General features: G+C 47.7%; 1 protein-coding gene across 1 annotated transcript in view; it reads left to right on the top strand.

Annotated features, from left to right (window-relative positions):
- The window catches only part of vwa2 (von Willebrand factor A domain containing 2), an 84,587-nt gene that overhangs the window by 55,675 nt on the left and 8,316 nt on the right, over positions 1 to 20,596 (top strand). The window contains exon 13 of the mRNA XM_038821941.1: positions 12,646 to 12,768. Within this exon, the coding sequence (XP_038677869.1) occupies positions 12,646 to 12,768 (123 nt within the window). The remainder of the gene's footprint in view (positions 1 to 12,645; positions 12,769 to 20,596) is intronic.

Below are 20,596 nucleotides of genomic sequence, written 5' to 3'. Positions count from 1 at the left end.
AAATCCCACGATGATTGACGTTTTGCGTGCCCCCCCCCCCCAAAAAAAATAAAATTCAATTAGGAGGGAAAGAAACCCCTTCTACCAGTGCTACAGATATACATCAAATCCCCGGGGGGCGGATATTGAAGATGCCCCGGGGTGCTGTCTGTCCCCAGAGATTTGTTGCAAATCTGCAGTCCAGTAGAATGGGGCCTACCCCTAAAATCTCATTGAAATCAGAATCTCTTTCCCCAATGCTCCCCCCCCCCCCAAAACACAAGTTCCGCTCAGATCGACTTCTACTACCATCTCCATCTCTGGGGACACCCGCACTAATTCCGTGCCCCAGCCCCAACAGGCTGATTTTTGCTGTTAGACACAGGCAGAGAGCAGGAGGAGGGGAGGGGGGAGCATTCCAGAATCCAAACTGATTCGCCAACACCACCCTTGGTGGCTCAGTAAACACCTCCTCTCTGGGGATTGCTGGGAACGTAGACTGAGGAATCCTCCATCCCTCCACCTTCCACCCACATAAGTTAAAAACAAACAGAAACTAAAGACAAATGAATTCAGTTTAACCTTTTGGATGTTTTCCCACATTGGCTTCACCATCGGGTGTTCTGGTTTTAACAATCAGACATTTCTCAATGATATTAGATGAGGTTGCCTTTGCAGGAGTGTTTGCTCCCAGTTTTACCTCCTCCTAACATTGAAGTCAAGGCTCAGAGCTGGCGGGAAAACAGGCACCGCAGTGATGGTCATGAGCACAGGACGTGTGCGTGCCCATTTCCATTTCATGTCATGATGATCATTACGAATCACATTCGTGTTAAATACGAGGGTATCCCAAAATCCTGAAAGGTAACTTGGAACGCCAGTGGTGTGTGTGATTTTTTGGTATCACGTGAGGAATGGTGTGCAACCCAGTGAAGAACAGTCCAGTCATTGTGTGAACAATTAATCAAGAATATTTATTAACTTAAAAGAAAGACAATAATATACACACGACAAGAAGGACTATAATACACTATGACACTTGCGTATACTGGTGACTATACAGACATTCTTTCACATGAAACTATCCCTCGGTTCCAAATAACTGAACTCTCTGAGACTCTCCTTTTCCCAAATAATATCCGGTATTAAGTAGATCTGTGAGCTAAATTCAGCAAATAATTAACATTTTCGGGTTAAGGTTAGTCTTTCGGTTCAGCAAAGGCGGAAAATGGCTACTTCTTTCATAGATCATAGAATTTACAGTGCAGAAGGAGGCCATTCGGCCCATCGAGTCTGCACCGGCTCTTTTGAAAGAGCAACCTACCCAAGCCCACATCTCCACCCTATTCCCATAACCCAGTAACCCCACCCAACACTAAGGGCAATTTTGAACACTGAGGGCAATTTAGCATGGCCAATCCACCTAACCTGCACATCTTTGGACTGTGGGAGGAAACCGGAGCACCCGGAGAAAACCCACGCACACACGGGGGGAACGTGCAGACTCCGCACAGACAGTGAACCAAGCCGGGAATCGAACCTGGGACCTTGGAGATGTGAAGCAATTGTGCTAATCACCATGCTACCGTACTTTCGGGAGACTATGGCCGGGATTCTGCAATACGGCGCTAAATGTTGACGGTGGTGTAAACAACAGAGTTTTTCACGCCGGCATCAATAGATTTCCTGGCCCAGTGCTTCCGTGGCAACCCCAGAAACGACACTTAATTGGTTGCAAAGCGTTTTGTGGCATCGGGCAGTCAGGAAATGTGCTGCTTAATAGTAACCCCTTCTTTCTTTGGCTGGGAATGGGAAGGTTGGGGGATATTTTCAACTGCCAACTTTTCCATTTCAAAGGCCTCCAGCAGTTTGAAAATTTGAGGGAAACAATGGCTGCCTTCGGTCACCTGACATCCACATGGAGGTGCACTTGGAAAGCAACCCGGGGGAGTAAACTCCACTTCCTCCACTGGAGAGCCCCATTGTGAACGAGAGTGGGGTACTGCTGAGACCAACCACGGCTTAGGCATCTGGACATCTTTAAAAACATAGACCCTTCCCTTTGCATGAAAATAGGCTTCCTGAAGGGCTCACATTCCTAAAACAAATCCAAGGCCATCCCTGATGTCAATATTGTGTTAGTTCCCACTCACTTCAAAATTCAAAGGCGGGAAAGTCACTGGAGATCTGTAATTAATGTTTAAAATATATTCCAACCTGGAAAGAGATCAAATTTCCACAGAAGGTGGGTCCTAATATAACATTTTCTCATTGGCTGGTCCAGGATAAATCACAATCTGCCTATTTAATTCAGTACTAAAGGAATAATATTTTAAAAATTGAGTATGATTTTCTGGAAGACAAACCAACCTAATGTGCTTTTGCTGTAGCATGCCAGGTGAGACAATTTAACTGAACTGTCCATGTAAAAGGCAATGGAATGGCTATTGAGGTGGAAAGATGTAATGCGTGCAAAAGGTGCTGATCGTTGTTTACATATCCCATCACACAATTCTATCAGAGAACAGCGGGATTCTCCGACCCCCCCCCCCCCCCCCCCCCCCGGCCGGGTCAGAGAATCGCCGGGGGGCGGCGTGAATCCCGCCCCCACCGGCTGCCAAATTCTCCGGCGCCGGGGTTTTGGTGGGGACGGGAATCGCAGCGCGCCAGTCGGCGGCTGCTGGCAGCGGCCCCCACCGGCGATTTTCCGGCCCGCAATGTGCCGGGTGGCCGCCCATATTCGACGGGTCCCGCCGGCGTAAATCACAACAGGTCCCTACCGGCGGGACCTGGCTCCACGGGCAGCCTGAAGAGTCCTGGGGGAGGGGGGACTTGGAGGGGATCTGGCCCTTGGGGGTGCCCCCACGGTGGCCGAGCCCGCGATCGGGGACCACCAATCCGCGGGTGGGCCAATGCCGTGGGGGTGCTCTTTCCCTCCGTACCGGCAGCTGTCAACTTCCGTGATGGTCGGTGCGGAGAAGAACCCCCCCTGCGCATGCACTGGGATGACATCAGCACACGCTGGCGCCCCTGCGCATGCACCAACTCGCGCCAGCCGGCAGAGGCCCTTCAGCGCCGGTTCGTGTGACGCTAAGCCCTTCCACGCTGGTTGGCACTCCGGTGCCAGCCTAGCCCCTGAAGATGCAGAGGATTCCGCACTTTTGGGGCGGCCCGATGCCGGAGTGATACACGCCACTGCTCGGCGCAGTAGTGGCCCGCCCCGCCAGTTCACGTAGAATCCCACACCAGTTTGAAGTGGTAGAATAATTCATAGGGTGGTCAGACCCGACAGATCGCGAAGTGAGCACACTTTCTGTAGCTCGTTAGACCAGCCACTGAGAGTGGGAAGATTTAATGGGCTAACACAATGGGCGGCACGGTAGCACAGTGGTTAGCACTGTGGACCCAGCACCACGGACCCAGGTTCGATTCCCAGTTTGGGTCACTGTCTGTGCGGAGTCTGCACGTTCTCCCTGTGTCTGCGTGGGTTTCCGCGGGTGTTCCAGTTTCCCATCACCAGTCCCAAAAGATGTGCTGTTGGGTAATTTGGACATTCTGAATTCTCCCTCTGTGTACCCTAACAGGCCCCAGAATGTGGTAACTAGGGGCTTTTCATAGTAACTTCATTGCTGTATTAATGTAAGCCTCCTTGTGACAATAAAGATTATTAATGGGTTTCCACAACCTGTAGCATGAGAGAAATTTAGGGCCTGAGTTCTGATCCCCATTCACTGGGACTGTCTGGAGCAGAGCTTGCATCCTGAAACCTCAATTTAGTGGCAAAATTGAGAGCACAAGACGTGTGTGTGTGTGTGTGAAAACGTGTTTATTGATGGTATAGTAATAACATTGTAATAGAACAGCAAAACAGTTGTTGAAACGATATTTGATTTATGTGGACTGGCAGCGTTGATCTATGTTTGACATGGCAACAAAGTTAGAGGGGATGTGTTTGTACTTCAGAAAGTGAAGTTAGTGTTTGAAATTGGAACTTTAACTTTTGGTCGACTCAGTGAGATGACAAGTTGTTACAATTTGAATCATAAAAGAGAACTTACCCATTTTAACATGGATATACGTCGTACTCCTCTGCCTGTTCTGAATTATACAGCTGATTGTTGCAGAACACCAGTGCTTCTAATATAATTATTTAATTGTGAGAGCAAGCCTATTCATCTTCTGCAGTTTGGAACGATGGTTAATTGTAGTCCTTCACATCTTTAATTTTTAAACTTGAAAGCAAAGGCAGCTTTATGGAATACCTTTGAAGACATTAGAGTATGAAATTTGGTTCGTTCGTGCTCGTTTTCTTTTAGCAATACAAGTCCCCTTTGAGCTCCAAATCTGTATTTTCCCCACGTGGGCACAGGTTGGTAAAACATTAGTGTGCTCAATGGCCGTTCAGCAGGAGCATGCAGAGCAGGCAGATCATGACGTGCTATTTTAGAGCCTCCATGCTCCTGTCAATGCTCTCTTGTTTACCTTGCACATGGTGCAGCAGTAGGTAAGATACCCACCTGTGCTCCCTAAAGGGATCATCAATTACTTACTGTCAGTTGCTGGTTTGGTATCTTCTGGCTTTTGCTATAATTCTGAGTGTTTCTAAAGTTGATTCAAGTTGCAGATGTCTACATGGTGCCAGGGGCTGAAGGGTTTCTACTGGAACCAAAAGGGATTTCACTCCCTCAATATCTGCTAACTGTGCGATTTTGCAAAGTGCTAAATTTAGGTCAATGCCCAATATCCTGGAGCAGTCATGATGCCATCATTCTGCAGCAGTCCACTATGCCATCATTCTGCAGCAATCCACTATGCCATCATTCTGCAGCAGTCCACTATACCATCATTCTGCAGCAGTCCACTATGCCATCATTCTGCAGCAGTCCACTATGCCATCATTCTGCAGCAATCCACTATGCCATCATTCTGCAGCAGTCCACTATGCCATCATTCTGCAGCAATCCACTATGCCATCATTCTGCAGCAGTCCACTATGCCATCATTCTGCAGCAGTCCACTATGCCATCATTCTGCAGCAATCCACTATGCCATCATTCTGCAGCAGTCCACTATGCCATCATTCTGCAGCAGTCCACTATGCCATCATTCTGCAGCAGTCCACTATGCCATCATTCTGCAGCAGTCCACTATGCCATCATTCTGCAGCAATCCACTATGCCATCATTCTGCAGCAGTCCACTATGCCATCATTCTGCAGCAGTCCACTATGCCATCATTCTGCAGCAGTCCACTATGCCATCATTCTGCAGCAGTCCACTATGCCATCTGAATTTCTGTCACCATGGTAAAAAGAAGGCTGACTATTGGTGATGAGGGCTATTTATTGACAATGGGGTTAATTACTTCATTAACAGCATGAGTACAATGATAGCCATGCTGTCACATACAATGTGATCGAGGTGATCATTGGCATGCTGAAACAACTCTTGTTAATATCATGGGCGGGACTTTTTGTTTCTGAGACTATGACGCCGATGCAGGATTTGTGGTCTTTCACGACAGCAAAACTGGCGTTGAACCTGGATCGATGCAGCAACTGTGAAGGGGCTAGCACCGGCATCCATATAGCTGATGGGTTGGCTGGGGCCAGAGGGCACCAAGGGAGGGTGGCCTAGGGGGACACCTATACAACCCGTGGCCCTAAGTTCACAGTGGGCAGTCAGCGGCGTGCGCAGCTGCATGGCTGCCTTGCCGGCTGCGGTAATGGGGTTCCATGCCCATCCACTCCGACCCCACAGTGCACCTCTTGGCCAACCCCTGCTACCCTCCCCGGCCTTGACAGAAGCCGCCAAACGGCACAACTATCAGCAAACTATGGCAATGTTGGACACTTTCCGGCCTCTCCCTCCCTCAGCAGCCACGGTGCCTGTTTCACGATTTTTAAAAGCACAAGTAAACCTCCGCCCTTCGGAGGCGGAGCATCGGTGAGGCCCCATAGGATACCGAGTTGAGCCCGCTAATGACTTGAAAATGGTGTTTACTGTGCTTGCATTCCGGATCGCATTGACGCCGCTGTCGAGGTGACGGAGAGTTGCGATTTTGCCATTGGAACCTATCCTCCGCCCAATTGCATTTCACAATTTTGGCATCGGCCAACGGAGAACTCCGCTCCATATGTTAGTCCACGATGGTGGAATATACAGCAGCTTGTCTTTTACCTTCAGCAAGTTTATTCTGCCAACAGCTCAAGAGAGATAAAATCTTCTTCTTACCCCCCTACAGCAACTGTTTCTGCTGTGTCCACCTATGCTGCTTTGAAGATTGAGCCAATAATCATCATCTGTCTTTAAGTCAATTAGATTAAGAAAGTAATTGCCACAGTATGCACTTCCTGATACATTGACATCTTCCACTGACTCAACCACTCTAGCAGAGTCCTCCAACACTCGGTAGAGTGGGTATCAGGATTTATGGAGATCTGCTGCCAGCTCCACTATCTGTCCACCATGAATGGTTAGCACTTCACACCAGCTTTACGGTGAGCAACTGAGGTGCATGAGGAGCCGGAAACATAGACAGCCCCTTTCTACCTGGGCTGTCCTTGAAGACTTCAATTTGAGTATAATACAAGTAACTGCAACCCAAATTTCCAATGCACCAATAGTTCTACACCTAGCCTTTCTTCAATCACAAATCATCACTGATGTGTTACCTGAGTTGGTCTAACACCGACTGCAACTGGATGCAGTAAGACTCGAATCAGGCTTCCGACACAGGAGATGGTCCAACACTGTTTTATTGAACTTGCTTGTTGCTGTACATAACCTGCTGTGGGTTGACACTCTTATTAATCTAAACTGATAACCTCAGACTGGCTTGACCAGACTAGCTCTCTGTCACATGGAGAAGGTGCTCATGGCCTTGTGCACTCTAACTATCTCTGTAGCTGAATCCAGTGAGAAGAGGCAGAGTCTGAATGCCTTGTGTTTTATAGTGGTAGTGTCCTGTCTGGTTGTTCTGTGTCGTGTGTGTTCATTAGTTATCCTGTGTGTCAATCACTGCCTGTCTGAATCTCATTCTATCCATGTGAATATTATGACATCTCCCCTTTTTGAAATAAATTTTGGAATTTGGCTATATATACATGTGTGACTATGTACAAGTGGTGAGTGAATGAACATATTTACATGGGAAGGTGTCTATCGTGCAGACACAGAGCAAACTAAACAAAATTTACAGGATTCAAGTCTATAGATTCAGTCTTTGTAGTGGGTGATGAATTCTTGTTGATCGCCTCAGAGGTGGAGGGGAGGACGCCGGCACCTGGACAGGCGGGACTGCTGCCAGATCCATGGCCACATGGTGCGAGATGTCCCGAGGCGGCATGATGACATGCGGAGAAGTGGGGTCAGGTGGTTGGCAGGGAACTTTGCGCAGCGCCCTCCTGTTGCGCCGAAGAATGGAGCCGTCAGCCATTTGAACAATGAAAGACCTGGGGGCAGCCTGTCTGATGACAACAGCTGGGGCTGACCAACCTCCCTCAGGCAACTGGACACAAACAACATCTTCTGGAGCCAACGCAGGCAGATCCGTGGCATAAGCACCATGCGTGATCGTCTGCTGGTCCCTGGATTGCTGCACTTTCTGCAGCATCGTGAGGTGGTCAAGGTCTTGAACATGGATGGCAATTTCTTTGCGTATTTGGATAACTCGTTCATCAGTGGCTGGGAGGTTGCTGGCACACAGCTGCACCGGTGCCTCAATGTGGTGAATGAAGTTGCCCTGTTCACATGGCGTGGCGATGGATCGGGATAGGGCATCCGCGATGATCAGCTCCTTACCCGGTATGTAGATGAGTTCAAATTCATATCGGCGGAGATGAAGAAGAATCCTCTGCAGCCGAGGTGTCATATTGTTTAAATCCTTCTGGACTATGTGGACTAAGGGCCTGTGGTCTGTTTCCACCGTGAACTTTGGCAGACGGCATATGTAGTCATGAAACTTGACTATTCCTGTCAGGAGACCCAAGCATTCTTTTTCAATCTGGGCATACCGTTGTTCGGTCGGAGTCATGGTCCTGGATGCGTATGCCACGAGGCGTCTTCTCTGGAGGAGCACCACACCAATGCTGTCCTGGCTTGCGTCTGTGGATATATTGGTATCCTTGGTTGGGTCAAAGAATGCCAGTACTGGGGCTGTGGTGAGCTTCGCCTTCAGCTCAAGTCACTCCACTTGATGTGTGGGAAGCCACTGGAACACTGGACTTTTTAACGAGATGCCGGAGGGTTGTGGTGTGGGATGCCATGTTAGGAATGAATTTTCCGCGAAAATTTACCATCCTAAGGAAATGTAGGACCGCTTTTTTGTCCTCTTGGGTCTTCATGGCATTGATTGCCAGCACCTTGTCAGCATCAGGTTGCACACCCTGCTGTGAAATGTGGTCACCCAGAAACTTGATAGCGGACCGACCAAATGAGCATTTGGCCCTGTTGAGCTGGAGGCCATTTTCGTGGATCCTCTGGAAAACCTGTCTGAGGCGAGCGATGTGATCCTCGGGCGTCGTGGACCAGATGATCACATCGTCCATGTAGGCTCGCACCCCCTCGATGCCCTCCATCATGTGCTCCATTATTGGATGAAAGACATCGGAAGCTGAAATGATGCCGAAAGGCATACGGTTGTAGCAATACCTGCCAAACGGAGTGTTAAACGTGCACAGCTTCCTACAGAACTTGTCCAGCTGTATCTGCCAGAAACCCCGTGAGGCATCCAGCTTGGTAAAGAATTTGATTTAGCCATCTCACAGGTTAACTCTTCTTGCTTCAGGATCGGGTAGTGCTCTCGCATGATGTTGCGATTCAGGTCTTTAGGATAGATGCAAATGCAGAGTTCACCGGAGTGTTTCTTGACGCAGACCATGGAGCTGACCCAGTCTGTTGGTTCCGTGACCTTTGAAATGATGTCCTGGTCTTGGAGTTCCCGTAGCTGTGTTTTCAGACGATCCTTGAGAGGAGCCGGCACCTGGCGTGGTGCATGGATGACTGGGGTGGCATTCGGCTTGAGCAGTATCTTGTAGCGATATGGGAGCGTGCCCATCTCCCCAAACACATTATGGTATTGCGTGAGAATGTCATCTATCTCAGCCTGTAGGTTCGCATTGGGCGAGGCAGTCGCAGGTGTGGAGGACATGGTATGGACTCGCTGAACCAGATTTAGGAGTTTGCATGCACGAGCACCGAGCAGCGATGCCTTGTCAGGCCGGGCGACCTCGAATCTTAACGTCGCCTTGATTGCCTTGTGAGATACAGCGAGCTGGCATGATCCACTGGCAGCTATGGCATTGCCATTGTAGTCAAGGAGCTGGCAGGCTGGTGGAAGAATGCTAGCTTGGTTTTGGATGCTGTTGAGGTCTGACTCTGATATGAGATTCGCAGACGCGCCAGTGTCCAATTTGAATCGGATGCAACACTGGTTGACCGTGATGACAGCACACCACTCGTTGTCAGGATCCACACTCGGGATTAAAAGGTGGTTTGCAGGCGCGGTGGAGACCAGCTTGCATGTGGTGATGATGCCCACCTGATACAGAGACTCGAGGCAGTCAACATCGGGGTCTGTTGGGCTTTCGGGATCAGAAGCCTGCATGCCTTGTTGTACGTAGTGGACACGTCTGCGCTGCAGCTGGGATCGCTGGCTGGTTGTCGGTGGAGCGGATCTGCAGAGGGCCGCATAATGCCCAGGCTTTCCACACTGTAGACATCGCCTGCCTTTGGCTGGACATTGCCGCTTTAAATGGGCGGAGCCACAATTTGGACACGTCATGGCGCTGACGTCATTGCGCTCTGTGCGCCATCGCGCATGAGCTGTGCGGTCGCCCGACGTTCGCACATGCGCAGTAGGGTCTTTGGCTTCATCGTCCACCCGGCCGTGGCGCGCATGCGTGGGGACCCGGGAAAAGCACGCAAACTGGCCACTCTCCTCGATGCTCAGGCCTTGCATTTTTGCGATGGCCTACACCCTTTCTGCCTCGCGGGAGGCCAGTTTTGCAATTTCTGCCGCCCTGATGCGGGAGTAACAATTACTGGCATGCTCATGGACAATGCATGTTTCGATGGTGATGGAGAGGGTCAACTGTTTGATTTTGAGTAGCTGCTCCCGCAGGGAGTCGGACTGGACCCCGAAAATGATCTGATCCCGGACAATGGAATCAGCCGTTGAGTCATAATTACATGACTGCGCTAGGATGTGGAGATGGGTCAAGAAGGACTGAAAAGATTCATCCTTACCCTGAAGCCTCTGTTGGAAGATGTACCATTCAAAGCTCTCATTCACCTCAATGTCGCAGTGGCTGTCGAATTTCAGCAGAACTGTCTTGAACTTCGTCTTGTCTTCGCCATCAGCAAACGTGAGCGAGTTAAAGATGTGGATGGCGTGATCCCCCGCAGTCAACAGGAACAGCGCGATCTTCCTGGCATCCGATGGCGCCTCGAGGTCGGAGGCCTCGTTATACAGGAGGAACTTCTGTTGAAGACCTTCCAGTTGGCGCCGAGGTTGCCGGAGATCCGGAGTTGTGGAGGAGGCTGGATCTTTTCCATGCCGCTGGATGTTTGCTTGCTGGTCGTTGCAGAGTCACTCGAGGTAGGTTTGTTAGAGTTAATAGTTCCCTGTTACCATTATGTGTTATCTGAGTTGGTCTAACATCGACTGCAACTGGATGCAGTGAGACTCGAATCAGGCTTCCGACACAGGAGATGGCCCAACGCTGTTTTATTGAACTTGCTTGTTGCTGTACATAATCTACTGTGGGTTGACACTCTATTAATCTAAATTGATAACCTCAGACTGGCTTGACCAGACTAACTCTCTGTCACATGGAGAAGGTGCTCATGGCCTTGTGCACTCTAACTATCTCTGTAGCTGAATCCAGTGAGAAGAGGCAGAGTCTTAATGCCTCGTGTGTTTTATGGTACAGTAGTGTCCTGTCTGGTGATTGGTTGTTCTGTGTCGTGTGTGTTCATTGGTTATCCTGTGTGTCAATCACTGCCTGTCTGCATCTCATTATATCCGTGAGTGGATATTATAACAATCACAGTGTCCACTTAGCCACAATGCAAAAACCACCACAAAATAAACATTCCAAAACAAATTTAGAAATGGAAATCATGCCATATTGTTGAGAAGAATCATCCCCTTAGTATTTTCAGTGTTACTTTGCCTGTCGTCATGCTCCTGTGCGATACTATCCCAGTGGCTGAAACATGACTGGTGGAAGGCTGTTGACTTTCAGCAGTGAAAACGGCAACCAACCTCAAGCAGCCCAAGGCCCAGCTGTGGACTACATCATCTCAGCATGGGTAGCAACAGTCCGGGCCTACACTGCTGACAAGGGGACCGGGCGGAAGAGGAATGTCGCCTTCCTGAGAGATGTTAGCAGGTTTGTGCTCCACATATAGCCACTGCCACTCGTCTTGGGAAGCTCCAAATGGTCTGTGGGAGGAAGATTTCTGTGAGATCCTAGAAGGTGCACACTGTAATCCACGACCATAATGGCAGCAGTCCGAGCTTGCATTGCGGCAAGCTGACTCTACATTAGAGAAGGCTCAGCTTCCACTGCTGACCCTCAGACTTTGGGCGGCAGCTCCTTGTGCTGCAATGGTAGCTGTGATGTCGAATAGGAAATGCTGCGTCATGCTTGGGCTCACAGTTGTATGAAAGAAGTTAACAACTAATTACATGTTGGCAAGAAAGGACTTCATGTTCTGCACAAAGCCTTTTGCCATGTTAATGCTGGACTCCTCTCTGCCTTTTGACATTGACCACAGGCTTTCCTACAGACTTCACAATGCACCAAGCATTTTGTTCTGCTACCTTAGATGTTCTTCTGTAGTCTGCCCCACTGAAGTCTTCATCTCAGCAACGGAACATAACGTAAACCTCCCAGTTGGTGTACAGCTGGTATTGCAATAGCCAGGTGCAGGTTCATCACCCATTGCAATCCCCAAGCCTATTTTTGGGGGCTATCCAATTTAGTGGGCAATGTAATTAGAGAATTGTATTCAAAAGATTCTTCAATGGATTCTGCTTCCTGAATTAGAAAGTTAACATTTTGTCTGAGGGAAGGTGTCCATTATTCAGTGCTCACGCTGATAGATTAGTGTCACCTTCCAGTTCAGTTTCCTGTTTCATTTTTTTCAACTGAGTGTGTAATTTCTCTGGACCTCCAGATCCTAATAAAACCATTCACATCTCAATTGAGAAAGGTCACTACTTCAAAATGTGCAATTTAACATCTATAAAACAACAGGAACCAAGAATTGATGTTTTTAAAAATTACAATGCAGGACCAGATCATACTTCATTGTGTGAAGTTCCATTTGTCCTGACGCCTGAGGATTTGTATTTAGCAAAGTCCCTAGATTTTAGTTGCCCAACCTGTCCGTGAAAGTTACCTGTACACATCTGTGTAGCAACCATTCTGATTGACATTGGAAAAGGTCAGCATGTATTAAAAGCTCCATATTTTAACACAACTCAGCCATCTCAAAAAATATTGAGCGATTGGAACAAAAGAAAGTTAAGACGGGAAGGACTATGAGGAGTAAAATGTAATGCTTATGATTGAGAAACGGAGTGGCTAAGTGACAGTCCTACGGTAATATTCCTGTTTCATTTCTCTTTAATAAATCTCCTGTATTGTCTCAACAGTTGCCAAGGCACCAATTAATCTATGCAAACCAAATCCGTGTATGCACAATGGGGAGTGCATACTCCACAGTGCAAGTTATCGGTGTGAGTGCAAAGGCTGGGAGGGAGCACATTGTGAACACAGTAAGTATCCTCAGTTTTTTTTGTAGCTAAACAGCACCATACATGATCCTTTTGTTAGGAAGTTAATGTCAGTGCGTCAAATCGTTTCTTAATTATTATGCCAATCCTATCGCTTAACCCTAGAAAGGGCTGAGGTGAAGCTTTGTATCTTCCATACTCCCTTCAGCCTCCAAGGTGGCGTTGACCTTTAGAAATACCGGATCTGGCCTGCAGATGATACCTGTGTAATTTTCAACACCACCTAACTCAGCAACTATCCTGACAAAGTACCAAGAAAGCACAGAGCTCCATAAAGCACTGACGCCTGAGAAACAACAAAGCAATGAACCAAGGCATCTGGATTGGCAAAACTGTACCCGGCTTGTACTGACAAGTAGAGGGATCGGCTACACTCATGATAAATAGTAACTGGCTCTAAAACAAAGATCAAAGGACTTGTATTTGATCCCCGGACCTAATTTATGATGACATAATAACCAGACGTTCAGTTTTACATTCAGAGCTTGCTGCAGTGTGAAAAATGAATATTTTACTTGCGATTCAAATCATTTTTTTTGATAAATTAAAGTTTTACACTATTTTCTCTGTGTTACGTGGAGGGAATTTGTAAACCAGTTATTTCTAAACAGAATCATAATTTTGTGGCACACATCGCATAAGTGAAATCTTATCCCATACTTTTCTTCACATATTCTTTTTATTTCCAGCCCTAATTATCAGATCCATTTGATAGTGTCACTGGAATATTCTCACTGGAATACTCTTGCTGTTAGTTCAACAACCTTTCCACCAAAAATTATTTCCCTTGGGTTGATTGACACTATGGTCTTGTCCATGTTTGAAAACCGGAACAAAAGGCCTCTTCGCCAGCCGCTACCCACCTTATGTCCCCTCGTGCTAGCTCCCGCGGATGGAGGTGGCTAGCACGAGGGGACATAGCCTTAAATTGAGGGGTAATAGATATAGGACAGAGGTCAGAGGTGGGTTTTTTACGCAAAGAGTGGTGAGGCCGTGGAATGCCCTACCTGCAACAGTAGTGAACACGCCAACATTGAGGGCATTTAAAAATTTATTGGATAAGCATATGGATGATAAGGGCATAGTGTAGGTTAGATGGCCTTTAGATTTTTTCCATGTCGGTGCAACATCGAGGGCCGAAGGGCCTGTACTGCGCTGTATCGTTCTATGTTGTTCTATGTTATCCATTACAATACGCTGGAGATTGAACCACAAGCACTGTTGGGGGGTGGCACGGTAGCACAGTGGTTAGCACTATTGCTTCACATTGCCAGGGACCGCGTTTGATACCCAGCTTGGGTCATTGACTGTAAGCAGTTTGCACGTTCTCCCCGTGTCTGCGTGGGATTCCACCGGGTGCTCCGGTTTCCTCCCACAGTCCAAAGATGTGCAGGTTAGGTGAATTGAAGCCATGCCCGAAAGTGGTGGTCTTCGGGGTTTCAAACCAGCCAGATCTATTCCTGGGGAGAAGAGCAGACACCTTGCCTTTGCCTCCCTGATCGCCCGCCGTAGAATCCTGTTCGGCTGGCGGTCAGCAGCACCACCCAAAGCTGCAGACTGGCTGTCCGACCTCTCAGAATCTCTCTAAATGATCTCTCTACATGCGAACGATGGCATGTATAGCTGAAGCGGAGGTGAACGCGAGACGACAACGGCAGCGAAATCCGTCCGGGAGAAGCAGGTGACAACACTGACATCAGACCCATTCACGAATTGCACCCAAATGTATATGGAGCTCCCCAGTCCCCCCCCCCCCCCCCCCCCCCCACCCACAAACAGATGCCTACTTATCTGTTTAAAAATAATATTGCCAATTGTACACAGTTGCTGTTTTTGAGCTAGTGAATAATACCCTACCTTTTATTTTTTTATTTTTTTTGTGTGTGCTCTTCTCTTATATATTATATATTATTCTATGTACATAATGGTAAATATACTTTGTTCAAAAATCCAATTTAAAAAAAGGTTAGGTGAATTGGTCATGCTAAATTGCCCCGTGGTGTCCAAATGTTAGGTGGGGTTGCTGGGTTGCGGGGATATGGTGTGGGCTTGGGTGCTCTTCCAGGGGCTAGTGTAGACTCGATGGGCCGAGTGACCTCCTTCTGCACTGTTAATTCTATGATTTCTAAATTCTGAAGTTCCCAGATTTTCTAGCGAAGTTTTTGCCATTTTCCTCATTGAACCTCCTTTTCATATATATATATATATATATATATATATGTGAGTGCACTTTATCTTGCTACAACAGTTATCAGTCTGTAATATTTTTTACACGCAGGTTTCAATAGAGCATTAAGGTGGCCACAAAATTCTGACTCGATTGACGAAAGATTGAAAATGAGTTTAGGCAGTCAACCTATTTTTAGTTATAATTCCATGGCTAAAATCAATCCACAACTTGGCATCATGCCAGTCTCAGAGTCATAGAGTCGTACAGCACAGAAAAGGCCCTTCGGCCCATCGAGCCTGTACCGAAAATAACTACCCTTAACCTCGCCCTAATCCCACTTGCCATGGGCAAAATTCTCCCCTACCTGGCGGGGCGGGGGGTCCCGGCGTAGCGGATTGGCGCCAACCACTCCGGCGTCGGGCCTCCCCAAAGGTGCAGAATTCTCCGCACCTTTAGGGGCTAGGCCCGCGCCGGGTTGGCTCCCGCTCCGCCGACTGGCGCCAACAGCCTTTGGCACCAGGCCGATCGGCATCAGGGCTGGCCGAAAGGCCTTCGGTCGGCATGAGTCCGTGCAGGCGCAGGAGCGTCAGCGACCGCTGACGTCACCACCGGCACATGCGCGATGGAGGGGGTCTCTTCCTCCTCCGCCTTGGTAGAGGCTGTGGCGGCGACGGAAGGAAAAGAGTGCCCCCATGGCACTAGCCCGCCCGCCGATCGGTGGGCCCCGATCGCGGGCCAGGCCACCATGGGGGCACCCCCTGGGGTCAGACCGCCCCGCGCCCCCCCCCCCCCCCCCCCCCGGGGCTCGCTTGCGCCGCCTGCTCCCGACGGCAGAGAGTTAGTTTAAACCACGTTGGCGGGAGAGGCCTAACAGTGGCGGGACTGCGGCCCATCGCAGGCCGGAAAATTGCCATGGGGGGCCCGCCAATCGGCGCTGGGGGGCATGCCGATCGGCGGGGCGCGATTCCTGCTCCCGCGGATTCCCGGGTGGTGGAGAATTCCGGCCACGGCGGGGGTGGAATTTACGCTGGCCCCAGGCGATTCCCCGACCCTGCGGGGGGGGGGGTTCGGAGAATTCCACCCCATATCCTTGAATGTGATGGTGTTTCAAGTGCTGATCCAAGTGTTTTTTATAAAGGATGTGAGGTTTTCAGCCTCCACTACCTTCCCAGGCAGTGCATTCCAGATTCTCACCCCTCTGAGTGAATTTTGTTTTCTCAAATTCTCACAGAATCGCCTGCACCTCACCCAAAAATTATGTTCCCTTGTGATTGACCCCTCTACCAAGGATAACAGCTGCTTTCTATTTGCCATGCCCAAAACCCTCATAATCTTATACCTCAATCATGTCCCCACCCCCCCACCCCACCCCAGCCTTCTCTGCTCAAGAAAGCAATCCAAGCCTGTCCAATCTTTCTTACAGCTCAGATGTTCCACCTCAGGTGTTTTTCCTGGTGAATCTCTTCTGTACCCCCTCCAGTGCATTCACCTCCTACCTATACAGGTGACCAGAACTGCACACAGTGCTGCATCCTAACCAGCATTCTGAGCTCCATAATAATCCCTTTGCTCTTAAATTCTATGCCTTGACTGATAAAGGCAAGTGTCCCATTTGCCTTCTTGACTCACCTGCTCATCTGCTTTGCTGCCTTCAGGGATCTATGGACAAATACTCCCAAGATCCACCTGTTCCTCTGATCCCCCTACTATCCTGCCATTCATTACATACTAATTTGTCCTGTTTCTTCTTCCAAAGTGCTTCACCTCACACTTCTCAGGGTTAAATACCATCTGCCACTGCTCTGCTCACCTGATCAACCCATCTGCTTTTTCCTGTAACTTACGACCCTCTTCTTCACTTTAAAAAAAATATATTTTATTACCACCATGTATCAAAACAAGTTACAACATATAAAAACCCCGGGCAACATACTTCCCAGCAAATAACTATACGGTCTGTTCAAATTTTCCCCCCTTTTTCACCCTCCCCACCCCTGCGACGAACTGCCCCTCAAACACGGTCACAAACATTCCCCACCTTTTCTCGAACCCCTCTGCGGAGCCCCTTAACTCATACTTTATCTTCTGCAACCACAGGAAATCGTAGAGGCTGCCCAACCAAGCCGCTACTCCAGTAAAATCTGCCACTGTGCAATCAAAGAGGCAAAGGCCACAATATCCTCCTTCCTCCTCTTCATGAGCTCCAGCTTCTCTGAAACCCCAAATATCACCACCAAAGGGTCCGGGTCCACCTCCTCCTCCACTATCCTGGCTAAGACCGCGAACACTCCCGCCTAGAATCTTCCCAATTTTTCCCCACCCAAAACATGTGCGCGTGATTCACTGGCCCCTGCCCACACCTTTCACACACACCTGCTACTCCCTGAAAGTACTCACTCATTCTCACCTGAGTCACATGCACCCTGTGCACCATCTTAAACTGTATCAGGCTCATCCTTGCACAAGAGGAGGTCCCGTTTACCTTACGCAGTGCCTCACTCCATACTCCCCAATTGATCTCCCCTCACAACCCTTTTCTTTAATTCAGTTAATCGACCTACCAATGTTGATGTTGTCTGCAAACATACTTATTATTCCCTCCCACGTTCTCATCTATATCATATATATATATATATATATATAAACAAATAATAAGGGAACCGGCTCTGATCCCTGTGGTATGCCCCTGGACACCGGCCACCGGTTGCTCATACAGCCTTCTACAATCGCGCTTTGTGTCCTATGACTAAGCCAGTTTGGGATCCATATTGTCAAGTTTCCTTCAGTTCCAAGTGCTTCAACTTTCTCAATCAGCTAAAATAGTCAGCTTTGTCAGCTAAAATGGATGGCTGATGTGGCATTTGTTTAAAAGTCATACTGTTTAGGTACGTAGTGGATTTCATTCTGATATTGACGTAAAAAATAGAGGCCTTCTTGTTTATTTTCATGAAATGCAGGGTGGTGATGTTGAGAAACGCTAAGTTTCTATGTAGAAAACATCAAGCACTTTCTTCTGCTGCCCAACAATCGCCGCCAGTCTCAGAAGGGCACGAGACTGATGTTGCTTTTCTCATTCCAGTAATCCTGTGAGATCTTTAGTGAGATACCTTAATTTGTGTTTTACTAAAGCAGTCTTTCATTAGAATAATAAATATGTTAACTCTTTTCTTGGTTAAGAATTGCTTTTCTTTCTACAAGTTATAAAGGACACATGGTGGGAGGCAAAAGTTTACAAAAATAAACCACTGGGACATTGAGAACCTAATGTTATGAGGTGTTTATTTTTCAGGAAGCTACAGCTCTGTGGTGATCATCACTGTAAATACACAAGGGGTTAATGTACATACATGTAGAATAGTTAGACACTAGAGGGAGCACCAGAGACATCATACACACACACTCAACCAATACATCAGTTAGATAGGACACGACCAATGGGCACTCACGATACTCACAGAGGTGACACGACCACAGGAGGGCATTACACCAACTCGTATATAAAAGGCACCAGACACACGATCTGTCTCTTTCCAGTGGAGACAGTCAGAGAGTACAGAGACAAGGTTGATTCGATATCATTCCCACCACGTGGATTGTAGCAGTCTGGTTAGTCAGTCTGAGGAGCTATAGGAGGATTTACAGTAGTGTCGAACCCAAGTTATAATAGTGTACGTAGTTTAATAAACGTGTTGGAGTTATCTTTCTGATCCTTCCTTTGTCGAGTGCACCACAAGGAAGTCCCTTATGCTACACCTAAATAGCATAACAAGACAAGCTCCATGTTAATTTATATAAGCTATGTATATTCAATTGCGTGACTTAGAAAATTATGTTTCAGCAGCTAGAGGAGCCATCTTTGTTGGAACCTGAACTGGCCCGGGAATCAGTAAGGCAGCAAGGCAATTATCTTGATCCTTGTTGTTTTGATAATAAGAGTGTACTGGCAATAAACTACCTGAGCTAGTGTACGGTCAACCCTAGCCCCACAGGCCCCGGAATCCTAACACAAGTGAATTAACCAATAATTTGTATAATGTTGCTGAGATCTTTGGCCTGTGACTTCTCCAATGACTTATAGGCACCAGATTTGTAAGCGATGCACAACAACTTTATTTCGAGCAACAATAGAGAAAAGACATGCAATGATTATGCTAGAATAATGCCCAGCTAATCTACTACTCCCCCACCCCTTTTACTGCCCCACCCTCTACCTAAACACACATAAGACATACACTTGCAGAGGGAGGGGGAGGGTAAAATAAAAGAATTAATGTGAGATGGAAGATGAGAGCCCTTGCTTTGGATGTTGACGTTTTTTCAGCTGACTGTCCTTCCAGGATGCGGAATGATTGAGAAACATTGTTGGATGCCAATGAGGATCTTATGACTGAAACATTCAATCCAAATCACCAAAATTGTGGGATTCCCTCTGGGGAGTAACTTTAACTCTTATTAACCGAGGTCTTCACTCGAAAGAACAGCCTCAGGCTTGTACAATTCTTATTTGTTTCAACTTCACCAGAACGACCAATAGCTTGTCTGAGATAAACGGAATAGCAGAGAAAATGCTTCCACAAGATCTTAGCGTGGTCTGATAATCTTACAGGGAGAGAAACCCACAAAGTTTCCTCCAGCTCTGTCGTCAGGCATTAAACACCCACAGGCTGTATAAAGGCTGGCTACTCCAATTATCTGGACTGAGCCCCAGCTAAGGTGTTTGAGAGAGTTCTCCCATTTTTAGGGAGAGAGAAAACTCCAAAGAGCTTTCTTGAGCTCTGAGTTCAAACCAAAACTAAAAACTCCAGATGCAGCCTTCCTGGCTTTGGCAGAGCATTCTGGGATGGCCAACACCAATCAGCATGGACTACTAGCTAAAAGCCCGGTAAAGTAAACAGCTCTATGGCCGACAGCCAAGTCCATCAAGTTGAGTCAGCATTGATGCCAGCAATCTGCTGGCTCCCTTTTTCCTTAAATTAAGATGAAGTCCATCTTAAAGATGTAGGTCCCAGTAATTGCCCAAGTACAAAAAACTATAAAAGCCAAAACAAAAGAAAATAAAGGGAATAAACAAAGAGAAATAGGGGTTAACCGGAGGATCCAGACAAGCTGGACTGGCCTTGTATTCTTCAGAAAACAGGAGATATCCCAGAATGAAGTTCTCAAAATGGTGAGGGAAATTCTCCTGATGGCATTTTAAATGTGGCACTGAGTCAAAGTTGTCTTCACTGCAGCTGCTGTTAATCTGTACCCTAAAAACTCAATCTCATGAGCCATGAATGTGCACTTACCCTTGTTGAACGTCAAATTATGTTGTGCGATCACTGCTGATCGTGTTCTGCTTTGTCGCTTGATGACAACAATGTCATCAAGTAGGTTGACCATCCCTTCAATGTTTGATACTTTGGCAACCCTCTCAAATTTTGAAAACTGGCATAATTTATGTGTCGACATGCCAGTGTCCCTTAATCTCATAAATCTGGGGCACGATCATACAGCCTCATTGTGCCCGACTTGTGATGTGACGAGGCTGTTAAAATGCTCGTGACATTTACAGCGTTCGGGACGACTCATAATGGGATCTCGCGAGGCATCGCTATCTAGATCTAGTCCTCACCAGGCAGGATCCAGATTTGAATATTT

Source organism: Scyliorhinus canicula, chromosome 16 (assembly GCF_902713615.1).
Source record: "Scyliorhinus canicula chromosome 16, sScyCan1.1, whole genome shotgun sequence".
Classification (NCBI taxonomy): domain Eukaryota; kingdom Metazoa; phylum Chordata; class Chondrichthyes; order Carcharhiniformes; family Scyliorhinidae; genus Scyliorhinus; species Scyliorhinus canicula.
This window is presented reverse-complemented; position numbering and strand designations above follow the sequence as displayed.